The sequence below is a fragment of the Galleria mellonella genome, unplaced genomic scaffold (genome assembly GCF_026898425.1).
Source record: "Galleria mellonella isolate WM207_F2 unplaced genomic scaffold, CSIRO_AGI_GalMel_v1 utg800, whole genome shotgun sequence".
In the NCBI taxonomy this organism is placed as follows: Eukaryota; Metazoa; Arthropoda; class Insecta; order Lepidoptera; family Pyralidae; genus Galleria; species Galleria mellonella.
In genome coordinates, this window is record NW_026442158.1 from 276822 (window position 1) to 291942 (window position 15121).

At 33.9% G+C, this 15121-nt stretch overlaps 1 protein-coding gene across 1 annotated transcript in view; it reads left to right on the top strand.

Annotated features, from left to right (window-relative positions):
• The window catches only part of LOC113518316 (uncharacterized), a 35370-nt gene that overhangs the window by 15677 nt on the left and 4572 nt on the right, over positions 1-15121 (top strand). Inside the window, exons 3-7 of the mRNA XM_026903180.3 lie at positions 10458-10516; positions 11165-11321; positions 12174-12354; positions 13050-13206; positions 14706-14857. Of these exons, the coding sequence (XP_026758981.1) occupies positions 10458-10516; positions 11165-11321; positions 12174-12354; positions 13050-13206; positions 14706-14857 (706 nt within the window). The remainder of the gene's footprint in view (positions 1-10457; positions 10517-11164; positions 11322-12173; positions 12355-13049; positions 13207-14705; positions 14858-15121) is intronic.

A 15121-nucleotide genomic window follows, 5' to 3' on the forward strand; every position in this document is an offset into this window, starting at 1 on the left:
TTTAATTTAAAATTGGTGTTCGAAATATGACACGTTCAAAATTTAATGCATAAAAAGTTTTATATAAAAAAAATTATACAGCCGAATCAAGAACTTCCTTTTTTTTTAAGTCGATTGAAAAGGTGTTACAATGAGAACCTAGGCAGTGTCTACATCCGGTCGTTTATTCTTCCATTTTAGTAAGTAGAATAATAATACATTGTACATTACCTCAATGGTTATATTACCACATAATATACTAGTGGTCGCTCAGTAATCGAAATGTAATAAATGAATTTATATGGTTATGTAGACAAATAATATTAAAGATAAACAGTACGAATCTATTTTCAATTTGACCATAGACTTGACAATAAATAAAGGATTATATATGCGTATGTGTGTCAAATATATGGTAGTGTGTGTAATGTTTTTTTTTTTTATTCGTTTAATGTATGGTTATGCATAACTGAAAAAATAGTATTCTTCGCTCCTTTTCGATATAAACCATAAGTGTGCGAAACTACTCGTGATATGTTGCTCCTGAGGATACAAGTGGCCGTCTTAGCTCTCACATCAGAAACAGTGGTTGTACATACCTAAATATAAAACTATTGTAAGCACCATATAATTAAGTCTTGTGACATTTTTATATAGCAATCATGTATGTTCAATATGAGGTAGTTTATTAACAATCTACAGGTGTATTGGTCCACTATTATAACTGTATTTATATAAAATTAATTGATCTTAATATCAGCGCAGCTCGCCTAGATATTGACAGAATACTGGTTTTGAAACAGTAGCAAAACTAGTCGAGTGCGAGCCAAAACGAACATTAATGTCATTCATGCTTTTCAATGTTTTTTTTTGTCATCGGTAACACGGAGCGGGTAATGATACTAGGGCTCCGCTGGGATGCGTCCTGGAACGTTCAAATTGCTCCCTACAGTGTCGCATTGTTTGTGCGACCTTTAATTTGTCCATACAAAGTAGTTCCAGCCTCTATCCGTTATTTTTTCTCTCAAACCAGTTTACTGTATTCTCTTAATATGTCAAAGTAACACGCTCCAAGTCATTAACTGGGATAGCGCTTCAAATAGCATCTAGTACGCTTTTTGTGGGAGCCGTGCCGTTTTTTCAATATGACAACATGGTTAAAATAATTAGGGGATTCATTTATTACACGGAAGGTTGTTTTTTGGACTTGTTTTTTCCCTTTAACTTTTGTTAACGACAGTCCGCTTAACCTTATCTTAATTCTTTTACAAATATATACATGGTAGTATTCTAACAATTTTTATTCATTATATGATAGCAAAAACCTAATGAATTTTACATTTTTATTAAAGCTTGCATTGTTTTTAAATTAGTTTTATAATTTCCCAGCTCCACCCTTCGGCTTGGACGTGAGCGTTGAACTAGTATTAATGAAACACCATTTATGGGTATAACCGGTTACTGCTTACTTCTTTGTAACATTACATTATAAAGTAATAACAAACTTATCGTTGTGTCCTGCTAAAAGAGTTTGTAGCAGCCATTGTGCAAACGAGACTGATTAAAGCATATCGAGAGAGTATTTACGGGATAACAATGTTGAGAAGACCCCGTTCATCATATGTGTTCAATAAGGAAAGTCTATAACAATGACTATGTGAACTAAGAAATTATCGCAGTCATATTGTTTTTCTGCTTCACGGTGAATCCATCGCGGCCCCTCACTGCATTGGATTAGCCTAGCCTATTTACTCTTGCACATTGTTATTTACTAATCGCCTATCACTACACCCTACTACTACGGAACGTAATTTCATTTTATGTGAGAATCCTTGTTTTCTCCCAATTTTAAAAAGAGGTTGTCAATTCGGTTGTATTTTTTTTATGTTTGTTTACAATATATATATATATATATATATATATATATATATATATATATATATATATATATATATATATATATATATATATATAAAACTTAGTCAGTTGTAAACCGATTTGAAAAATTCTTTTATTATCTGAAAGATAAATATTGACATTATGAAAATCGGTTCAATAGCTTAGTTTTTAAATTAAAAATAACTAGTTTTGCTACAATTAAAGTTTTTTTTTGTGGATCACAATTTAATTATCTGTAATATTTCATCTTTCATTGAAACAAAAGATAGTGACAAAATTAAAGTTGTTCAGGAAAAAGATGTCGATCATTGATGTTTTATTAGTTCCTATAAGTCATATAGAGTCGTGTGCAACGAAGGTGGTCTATGGTTTGATTACTAGAACTTTAATGAAAAGGTAACCAAGTTATATTGAAATTATAATAGAAACGATCTCTAAATGAAGTTAGTAACAAATCGAAAATCCAATCAATGAATTGATTTTTTATTTGTACTGCTATTGGTATATGCTATTAGTATATGGACGAAATTTTCTGACCAGATTGGCTATTCAATTAGGTGCTAAGTAAATCAAAGCTAAAGGGTCAGAAATAATAGCTTTTACCAGACTACGTAAGATTTGATCAAATTAGATAATGGTAATAACTCATGCAACTTTGAGCGCTATTTTGATGTCATAAAAGATTTATTTATTTATACTATACTATAGTTAATCTGTGTTAATATTACCTATTAGAATTTAATTGTTTGGCAAAGGTATAGATGATAATGTAAATTTATAATATAAGTACTTATTATAATTACCACCCAATATTCTATGTGCAATGGTAATTAACACCTACGCGTAGAGAATGGAAAGCAGCATACGAGTATGTTTTGATAAAGTGAATTAAATTAGTTCTAAATTATAATATTGGAGATTATTTGATAGCATTGAAAAGTTAAACATTTGGCTAAGCGGTAGGTTGGTTTATTTGGAAACAGTTGACTTTGGATGCCATATTTAAGGTCGTTATTTATCTGGCAAGGCATGGTTGGGAACGAGTTCGCGTTGTGGTAAAAACTCGCCCGCTGCCGAAGAGGGAATGTATCAGTCCGGGGACAGTTCATGAAGGAATTTCATCCGGAATCTCTAATTAAAAGTTTATCTAGCTCGACCGTTTCTTTTGCGTTACGGGGAATCGCAATTTGATTGTTTTACGAATATTTATCTATTTATATCATCATATCATATTCCTTGTGGGTAATATTTGCTGCCAAATAGTCGAACTTAGTCAAATGGCGTCATTTTTCACCGTTATTCGGTCCGCCATAGGTACTTTCCACTTATCATGGGATGGTGGCGTCCCTCATTTTTTAGCATGGTTCTTATGTTTTCTATCCGTAAAATATTCTTATGTTTTTTGTTTGTACGCTTCTCCAATATATCGAGAAATCATTTACACAATTTAATTTTAGTTCATTTTTCATTGTTCAATATTAGAATGCTAAGTAACAATTAGCTGTTCTGATATGTTCTTTCTGCTATTTATTTGTTTTTTATATAATAATCTGTCTGCAAACAATGCCTTACTAATTGATGTATATTTTTTCTGTGAAGCAGTCATGCATCATAACATAAACACTATGCAGACTAGCTTATAGAGGTATAAAAGTTTTACAGCAACCTTATCCATGTTTTATAGCTTCTATTTTAAAGGTTGTCCTCGAGATATTTTCGTTGTCATACACAGTTATAAAATAATTAGCCATAAAAAATTTAATGTTCATTATTCTACATTATGGTATAATGTCTGGAGTGTGTAACTGATTGCTTTCTGGCTTGCTTATATTTAATTTCGAGGGCTTGTTAGTACTGCTTTTTGAGGTTATCATTGATGCCAAATGGGTAGTAGAATAAACCATTTACTAAAATTGTAAAAAGTATATAAGTATAAAAGTATATGATGCATGCATATTCATAATGTCGTATTGATCAGCAGGAGAAACGATAATGCGACATATTTTTTAAACTTTAGATATGTTAATTATTTTATTATTAAGCAAGTTTATGTCGATATCGCATATGTCCATTAGTTTCCAGTTTACGAACCCTTTAAAGCCACCTATTAAATAAGCGTAATTACTTAACCAAGAAGTTGCACGTTAATAAAGTTATAAAGGTTTAATCGTGTCCTTTAGATTATTACTTATTAGCTAAATAGTTTCTGTAACCCACTCTGTTTCAGAGGAGTCGCTAACTGTACTCTAGTGAATACATTTGATAGTTGCCATGGCAAATTTAATTATACAGGGCAGCTGTACTGCACACCTGTATCCCTGGGGATAAGTATAAGCTCTATTGGGATAGGTATAAATAATTCAGAAGGAAAATTATGTGTTCTATGTATTACCTAGCATTGTTCATTCGAGGTAATGCGTGTGAAATCCTTGTGAAGTTGTGTGGGAGTTTATGATTTATTTATAGTTGTAACTGGCTACCTTTTGCATATTTATATGTTGATTGTAATTTATTAATATCCTTATAGGAGCAAATAATGCGATTGATATCTGTATCCGGTAATTGTGCGTATTAAATTTTGTATAAATTTGTATCCAACATTAGAAGGCATTGTTTTTCTAACTGATATACGAGATAATTAGAGTACATTTTATGATAATATTTATGATTGAATGATATCCACGGCCACTTTCTACAATCGTATAGTTCGCCATCAACAGGGAGTTCTTCGCTATACTTTAGAGCTTAAGTGGTCCCATAAAGCGCGGTTGTGTTTGTTTGTTTCCTCTCACGAATACTCACGTTATGGAATGAGCTTCCTATCGAAGTTTTTCCAAGAGACTACAGTTTTGTAAAGTTGGAAAGCAAAATATGAACCATTGTTTAAAATGTGCGTCCTTCTAATAGTTGTATGCGTAAAATTATCGCAATGATTTTAATAACAATGTAATGGATACTATTATCTACTGCATTTTTATTTACAAACCTATGTTTGTGAATATAAAGTAGATCCTTGTCTAGAATTCGTTTTATATCTTTATGAAGACCTTGATAGAATAAATTGCGTTGATGTCTGCTTGCAATGAGGCTTATGGTATCATTTAATAGTTTAATATCTTTTTCTTTTAGTATTAGCCATAGGACTTTGCTGGGTATTGGGAATTGGCCGGATTTCTGATTCTAGGATTACATTATTATAGTGAGTATATGCACGTGACAGCCTGTGAATATGACAAGTGCTATGCAGCGATGTACGTTCGCCTCAAACACCGAAATGCTAAGAATGGCATAAATAATTTATACGACGCTTGTTCTGGCTCGGTTTTTATTGCGCCCGACCTGTCCACTGATGCATTTATAATATAAGGGTGCTTTTTGCACCGTGCCGTGGCCGCGGTGGAATGCAACCGCTAAAATTGATCTTGTTTCGAACGTGAGCTGGTGCGGTAATGGTCGCGGTGCATCGCTTCACCGCGGATCGTATCGCCGTGGGTGCCTTCACTGTTTGAGGATGCTCCATCGGCCAGTATTGTTGCAATAAGCGTTTTCAAATTTTGATTGCCGATATTCAATATTAGATACCTTGTGATATACTTATATATATATGATAATATAGTTTCGATTTAATATTTCTTTGCCGTAAAATAGTCGTAAAATAGCTTTTATTTTAGCTTTTTTATTTTACATTTTCCTATTTATTGAAGTTTGTAAGTAAATTAAGACATGGACAAATGTACCTAGACAGACAAATTTCAAAATTAGGTCTAGACGTTCCTAAGCCATTGGAAACGATCATTAATATTATATATTTACCAACATATCTGTATGTTTAGATTTTGACTTTTATCACTGACTCTCGTGAATGATACTTATCAGCAAATTAATTACATAATAATATAATTAATTACGATAACAAAATGAAACTTATCAATGTTCCGGGTTCTCATCCGCTTGGTAGAGCAAAAAATAAATTACTTATGTTATGACTGTGGTCAGAGTAATTTTCGCTTAAGTAAGGGTTCCGTAGCCAAACAAAAATAATTTATTTCAATTTAATTATATCCAAATGGTTGTTTACAACTTTAGTTCAATCACGTTTACACTGTAATTAAGCATATGAACAACTAAATAAGCGGTAGATGGTATAGGTTCAAGCTTCGCCCCAATTTATTAAGAAAATATGTAAGTAATTTTAAATTTTAACTTTTAATATCGTTATTACATGTGGTTGGTGTGATAAATATTAAGATATTTAGGAGTGTGGAAAGTTTCCATTGGAAACCTAGCAAATAAATATAATAAAAAAGTATGCTCGCCTCTATAGTCCGTAATGAAGTTAAAGTCATTTTTCGACTATTGCTGTTATGGTAAATAAAGCATTCGAAATGGCTGCATGTCACCGCGCACGTTAGAATTCAACATTAGAACAATTATGGAGAGCTGTAAATAAAACAAATTGTATTTCGTCTCTTAAATATGTTGTTGCGTTGTCGTTGAAATCTATTCTCCAAAGTATTTAAATATTCACTCTAGTCGATGAAACGAACCGATTTATTTTTAATTAAGCGTTTCTATAGCGAGATATGAACCTCCTGAATTGTAGTAAACATTATCATCCCCTTATTCTGGCTTACTAATGTAAAAAATATGATTTACTTGTAAATGAAGAATGAATGAATATTCCTTGTAAAAATCATGTGAGTTAGGAACATTTTTGCAAAATATTATTCAAGAATGATTTGAAATATATTTTAAGTTTTCATATTTAGCTAATAGGATCACATAGATGGACCACGCCCCTTTTTGGGGTCTGCTTTTCGCGTTTTTTATTTGAACCTACAATGCAAACTATTTGGTTAGTATTATAATAATACTATGCTATATATTAATATACTATATTGCTATGTGGTCCCGGCATAGAATGGGCCAGCCCTTCCTCCCTTGTGGGTGTCGTAAACTGTAACTAAGGGAACTTAATGGTCATGCGATGAGCAGCAGCGTGCCACTGCACAAATATCATCAAAGCCTAACTAAGGTTACTAAACCCGCCTGCTATGCGTGGCATCTATTGGTAATTTCCCCCCAATGGAAAATACCAAGAGAAAATGGCTTCAGTCCTTTGACTCCGGACCGCTTCTCATGGTAGTCTATGGGGAAGGCCTATGTTCAGTGGACAGTAAACGACTGATACAGCCTCGGCAAAAAAAAAGTATTTGCCATTTTAGAAAATTACAATTAATTTAAATAATATTTAAGGTTTGGACGGAAAAAATCATGTACTTAAAATACCTTTAATGCTAAAATTACATTAACATTTCGTATTGTAACCATTAGCTTTAATTACAACATTTATTCTTTTGATTAAAGAAGAAATTAAATTTTTACATTTTTCTGGAATTATGGCATATCACTCCTGTACTAAACAATTCTTTAAAGTTTCTTTGGAAGTAATCGAATGTTTCTTTATCTTGCACTTTTAAACCGGGCATTATCCTGTTGAAACAGACGCTATTTAGGTTCGTATCTCTAAATATCATATCTAATGATGGTTCCAGCGCTGTTTCCAGCACCTCGATATATTTTTTCGAATCCATTCAGCCTTCACACACGACCATTTTTTCATTTCACATGTTTTACAGTCGACATCATACATTCCGGTATGGATTCTTCGCCAACTTTGTGTCTCACATAGGTAGCACCTGCAGTACCAAATACCTAAAATTTAATAAAGTAATAAGATTTGAGCTTCAATACATCTCAAACGTCTTTCATTAATGTTTAATCTTTTAAATGACACCTCAAAATTGGATTCATTCGACCAAATGATATTCGCCCAATTTTCCTCGGTGTTATCTTAATGTTCTAAACACCACTGCAAACGTATGTTGTTATTTTTCTCAGACAATCATGGCTTCTTCCTGGCCTTGACACAAGATAACCCTTAAGCCTAGCGTCCTGGAACCTTCTTCTGGCAGTTCAAGCAGAAGTTTTTCCTCAGAATCGCTTACTTCAGCAGCCAATTCAGAAGATGTTCTCTTACGATTTTTCAATGAAATTCGCATCAACTGTCTGTCTTCTCTTACAGATGTAATAGTTTTCCTTCCACTTCGTTTCAAGTTTTCGTAATATGTGGTTATTTTGAACCGATTTAAGGTATACCTCGTAAGGTATAAAAGTTCACTTTTATTTTTGCCTTCTTCAGACAACAACTGGATTTTTAATCGTTCCTCGTTACTTAATTTATAGCGCTTAAGCATTTTTTCTAGTTTTCTATGAACTACCTCATGTAAAACAACAACCAATTTACAATAATTTGCCGACAGTTCTTCACACTAAAATAAATCGTAGTAAGCTAAAAATTTCCCTAAAATTCGACTTACCTGGAAATGAGTCACCTCTATTGTGTTTATAGTTTTATGAGATGGTGCGTTGTTTTGATTGGCTCATTTTAATCTTTACACTTGTACTATGCGACAAAAGATCCAGCACAGTTCAATGGATAAGAAATTTCTAATGATTTTTAGGGTGGCAAATACTTTTGGCTAAGGCCGTATGATGATGATGGTAAAATAAATGAGCAATAGTATAAGTATGAGCTTATTAAAGTTACGGGACCTCTTCCCTGCGTGTTCTATACGCTGTTCATTGTTTTTTTTTTATCTCTAATTACTGTTTTTGATTATAATGGCTGATAATGAAACGGTAAGCCTGCCTGCGCTGTTGGTATATACCAGCGGGGCATCAGTGAATAACGAAAGATGAGGGTGAAGTAGGCCAGTTGCCATATCTTGTCGAATTCAACAAGAACTATTTAGCATGGTCTCCAGCTGGAACCACGTGGAGGTTGACCTGATAGGATATATTGTTAATGGGGCTGTTAAATCCCATTATAAACAATCTCTTTCCCTCCTTTAATTGCTGTTTCTGGCGACCTATAGATGTGCCATTTGGACTCGGTTTAATATGAACATTTCACTTCATCTCATTAAATTATCTATGTGGATAAGTATAAATAATAATATTGGGGGGGGGGGGGGAAGGGATTGTTAGTAATGGAGACTGAGAATCAATAGCATTTTCAGTCTCCTAGTAGCAATATACCCAACCAGGTCGACCTCCTCGCGGTTCTCCCTGGAAATTATCATGGTTAATTCCTGATGAATTCATCATGATGGGCTAACTGGCCTGTTTTCATTCTCATCTATCACCCTTCACTGGTGCTCCGCCAGCGTATCCCGTTAGCGCAGGCAGGGTTACCATACCATTTTCACCCATCAAAAACATAAAAAAATATTATTAATTACTAGCGACTAGTACTGGCTTCGGTTTTTTTTTTATAAAATACAATCTATGTTACTTGCTGATAATGTTACTTTCTATAAGTAAAAAATTTTTTAATTAACATTAGTACTTTTTGAATTTATCTATTACAAACAATCAAATCTTTACTTTTTATAATATTATTTCACACAACGCCGTATAGTCTCAAACAAGCAGAGGTTGTACTACGGGGTACTTTATTTGTATTTTTTTTTTGTAAATTGTCGTAGATTCATAGAAAACGTCCAGACCAATACAAACACTCCCACATAAATATTGAAATATGCAATATATGTATTAGCCGATAGCATTTCATTGATAAGTGTATAGGTATATATTAATTATTAGGTTATAATAATATTATAAGTTCAAGGCGTTTTACTTTACCAAGTAACCACTCCAGCTTCGCTTCGGTGCAGTATAAATATTTTGTATTAAATAAACGTTATTCATTCCATCTATTTGAAACGATTAAAAATATCCGTAATATAATAAGTATCAAAATACATCAAAAAATGATTTTGATGACAGATCTGCTTGTCCCTTAAAAAAAACGCCATTCATTTTTTGCTTTTTAGAGCCTCTAAAAAATCAATTTTAGAAATTGGTACTTCCGTTTTTAAAACTGTTTTCTCGGTAAAATTTTTGTACTTTTATTTTTTATTTGGGAACTCGGTTTCACACCGATAAAATTGATTTGTGCTGAAGAAGCTTCGATAACGGTATATAAAGATATTCTCGTAGTTTCTGTTAAGGCGTAGCAATTTACAGTAGCATAATGAGTTTCGATACCGCATTATATACTGCCACTAGATGGCGTTGGCATAAAAAACAAGATGCAAAAACAGAAGGTACAGACATAATTTTAATTCCATTATAGATAATTAATTAGAGCTTAAACTAAAGATAGATAGATAGATATATAATTTATGTACATCACAGCACACAAATAAACATTATAAGATATATATGTTATTTAGGTCCCCTAACATATAATCTACTCTTCCACTGATCAATTACCTAAAAAAATTAAGGAAATCGTAATCAAATCCAGCGAGTAACTGAGATATTTTACCTAAATGAATAGACAGACAGCCGCAACGGACGATTTTGATTCACATATTAAGTATACCACCTGTAAGACCCCCGGGTTGTATATATTTTATTCACATTCGAGAATTATCTTATCAATATAAACGGAACGTTTTTATATATTTATTATCATATTTTTTCTCACTAACTTTTATCTCTTTTTACAGTAAACAAGCAGTTTTCGATGGCAAAAGGGCGATACGGGGAGGAATACCATTTGTATTTCGTAAGTACGATTTATCTATACATATACTGAATTATATTTGCTTAAATAAATATAAACATAAATACTATTGTAATATGTAGTATAGATGTTAAAATTTATTGTTACATAATCATGCTTAAACGGCTGGGCGGATTTGAATGCAATTTGTTATACAGATAGGCTATAGCCTATATAGTCGTATATGGATACCTTTTAACCCGATTCATGTGTGCAAAATCTATGGACACAACTAGTACTTACAAATGTTAATAGTCAATGTACATTTATATTTTCCTATTGTTGTAACATGGCTTGGTTGATATAAAGTCTAAGGAAACATGCTCGTACAAATATATAGACTTTCTTGAATATATGACCTCCTATGACACCCTTTTTCGTTATTCTAAGGACTCGGGTGTATAAAAATTTATGTCTTGTATAAAAAACAAAATTTTTCATTCTATTTCGATCACATCGCGTACAATCCACGGAAAACAATATGAATATAAACTAATAAAAACCGTGACTTAAATCAGAAATTAATAATAATAATCAATTATTAAAATTTCTTATGACATTCCTTTTTTAAATCAATTTAAAATTCTTTTTTTAATGTTCATAAAGTAATTTCCGTTTACTGATAAGTTCCTACTTATTTGGCTTTTCCAGCTCAATTCGGACAATGGGCGTTCGGTCCTCAGCACGGGTTCGCGCGGGTGGCACGCTGGCACGTAGAGAAGATGCCGGAGCGGCTCCCCAGCGGCGACGTGGAGGCGGTCTTCAGCCTTATGGATGACGATTTCACGAGGTCCATGTGGCACTTCCAGTGAGTTATTATGTTAAAGTACTTATGGGAGTTTTTAATAGGTGATAATGAAATAGTAGTCTCGCTTGTGCTAACGGTATACGCTGGCAGGGCACCAGTGAGGGATGATAGGTGATAATAAAAAGGCAGGCCAGTTAGCCCACTGTGATGAATACATCAGGAATTCTGCGCGGTGGGTTCCAGGGAGGACCTGATCGGGTATATTCCTAGCAATAGGACTGGTAGTCCGCATTACTAACAATTCCTTCTCCCTTCTACTTAGAGTTTGTACAGAGAAGAAAAATTTTATCTGTGCCGTCATAAATCTCTCGTGAAGGACATAACTTCCCGTTACCCAATAACGTGGCGCGGGTCATAAGTGCAAAAAGTGCAGTTTTTAGATAGGCAGAAAATTCTAATGGTTGACTTTAGTTTGCCCAAAGCCTTATATTGTTCTAACATGTCTGTGACATTATGTGATGTGTGATATTATTTGACTGTTTAACTCTTTACTGACCGGGAGTTCCGTCATGGTTATAATCTTTGTAATTAAACTAAAATTGCGATAAAAGCTAAATACAAAGAAAAATAATTTTTTGGTCATAAACGCTTTGTAATCCAAACGGTGTTGCCCGTCGTGGTAGGAGGACGTACCTACACACTAGTGCAATAACGAGTTTACTCGTCACCGGAAATTTATTTATATATTTTTTTTTAAATTTTTTGGTGTCGACATATACGAGTATATAGAGTAGTTATATAGTATTTTGACACAAGATAAATTTATATGTTTTGTATTCCAGAGTATTGTCTAACTTTTCATACGTTGGCGTATCTAACAATTGTATATATCTGTCAATGATTGTTCATCAGGTTCAGACTAACGTACCGGTTAATACTACGCGAGAAGGAGTTGCATTTCAACATCGGCGTGTACAACCCGAGCAAAGAGCTGACGTTCAGCTGCCAACTGCTTCTACACACGTACTTCAAAGTGCCTGATGTTCGCCGCTGTCAGATCACCGGCATGCATGGCTGCATGTTCATCGATAAAGTAAACATGATCATCTAAAGTATATACATAAAATATAAAGTCCCAAAGGTTGACTGCTAGAAAATGCTACTAGCCTTAAGTCTGCTTCATAAGGTACACTTATTTTATTTATAAAGTTATTGAAATAATATTACAAAGAGGAAAGGATTCTTTTTTTTAATGAATGAAGGAATGAGAACTCTTTATTGTTTCCTTTAAAGAATAATACAGATTATAAAGAGTTACAATATGTACACAAAAAAAAAATATTACAAAAACTTAATTACATAAAAGCAAGATAAACAGGCAATGTGTCTGTAATGGATAATCAAAAACTACACAATCGATTTTAAAATATCTTACACCTGTGGATAATTTTCAAAAAATTTAGACATCCCTACGAGGTGGCAAACAAGCATACGGCCCACCTGATTGTAAGTGATTACCATAGCCAAACACCTACAATACCAGAGGCATTACGCGCGCGTAGCCGACCCTGAAAAAATCTCTACCCAATTTTTGAAAAACCCTACTTTTGAAGATCCCCATGATGTAGTCTCTTGGAAAAACCTCGATAAGGAGTTCATTCCATGAGCGTTCGTGGGAGGAAATATCTTTGAAACTGCTTTGTATATTGAATCTTGCTTCTGATTACATTTGATGTAGCATCACATGTCGAGCTGTTAAATAAAAAACATATTATTTACACACTACAGACACGAGAGGGCGCTGTCTACCAAGAGACCCGCGAGGTGGTCACCATCAACGAGTGGACGGACAGGATTTACCAGAACACGATGCAGGAGCACATCATCACGAATGTGGTCAGCGGGCGCAAGATGAGGATACAGAAATATAACTTCCCTGATACTGGTCGGTGTTGTAATATTTTCTTTTTAATAGACAGTTCATTACCAGATTTTATCTACGACTTCATCCGTGTAGTCGGGATATGTCCATTTACCGGGATAAAAATTAGCATATGTCTTTTTTTATCCCATATAGTGCCTGTATACCAAATTATATTGTGATTGGTTAAGTTATTAAGGCTCTACCAGAGGGAGACTTTGTACAAAAGTCGATTGCTTGGGTACCTCTATCCCATTCGTGTTTCAACCATGAAGCAGTTGTGTTTGCATGGCTGTATTTCGGTTTGAAGGGTGGGATATGGCGTGAATTTACTGGGTACAGAGGAATAACACCTGAGTCTTCAGGAATGGCAACGCATGAGGGGTATCATGGGCGAAACAGTATACTCTGTTATGTCCATGGTACTGCTCATGTCTATAGGCGACGGTTACCATTTTCCATCAAGTGGACCGTCAGCTTGTTTACCATTCTAAGTTGTATAAAAAAAAAAAAAAACTAAGAAGTAAGAAATCAAATAAACACTCTTTACATTTATAATATTAATAGGGAAATAAGTATTTAAGTGACGCGTTCTTGTTGGTGGAGCTTTTGCCTGCCACCACGATTTTCGGCGAGTCTCCTTATCTATTAAAACGAAATGACAATGACTTTTTCGCTCAATCTGTCTGATATAATTATACTTTGGTCTCTCCCTTCCCTCTCTTCTAAAGAGAAGTCTTACCCTCTTAAATCAATAGATAGTTATGACTTCAAATTAGGTGAAATAAAATTTATAAGTCGAGAGATTAGTGCCTGCCGTACATACCGTAATTACAAATTTATTAAAATTAAAAAAAAAAAATCTCTTACACAACAAAACTATAAGAAGAGCTGGTTACCTTGAAACACCTGAACATATTTTTATAAATTATAGCTAAAAACCATCTCGATCACGTCAGCTTCCAAACAAAAATGAAATGAATCATAATCGGTCCATTCGTTTAGGGCATAGCCCCTAAACGAATATCCCACATACAGACACACAGACATCTCATTTTTATAACACCTCTTTTTTGCGTTAGGTGTTGTGTGTATACTTAATTTTAGAATAATTGGAGCAAGCGGTGACTAACATTTTCACATGTATAATTAATTAATTAAACCTTATGTACACATTTAAAAATTGTACATAAGGATATAGCATTTCATGGTGGTCTTTACCAGTTTACCATGCCTCGCATAGAGTAAATTGAGAGTATATATAATTATTTTTAATTTTCCTTACTTAAAAATTGAAGTATTCGTATCTCTAAAAATGCTTGAACTACGAAACTGATATTTGGCAGAATCATTCTTTATTTGTTGTTATACACGTTAATATAGTTATAAAACGATTTCTTGAAGTTTCCATGAAAAGACAAGAAATCCAATAATTTCTGTAGTTATCCAGTAGTAATCCAGTAACTCATGTAAGCTTCTTTGCGTAGAACATTCCATGAAATGAACAAGTTATTTGTGGACAGTGATTTGGAACCCGTGGGCGGATTACGCGAAAGAGATCCCGGACTTCGGCGACGACGAGTTCCCGAATATGGTGTGCGTGGAGGCGGGCCGCGTCGCTGCACCCATCGTGCTGCTGCCCGGCACCGCTTTCGAGGCCAGCCAAATACTGCAGGTGAGTGACCACCTATGTTTCCTTGTGTTTTCGCTTCGAAGTAGCTGTGCTCACATGGATGATTCAGTTTAAAGAAATTATAGGGTATGGAATATGTAAGGAATTTCACCATAGTCCTCTGATACCCGCCAGCATATACCAGGCAGGCGGGGTTACCATTATATTAGAATCTATAAAAAAAAAATATTTAATCTGTGATATTCATAGTGTTGGTGCATGACGCTGTTCATGCCTATTACTTTTTCAGTGACAGTGTTTTTTTTT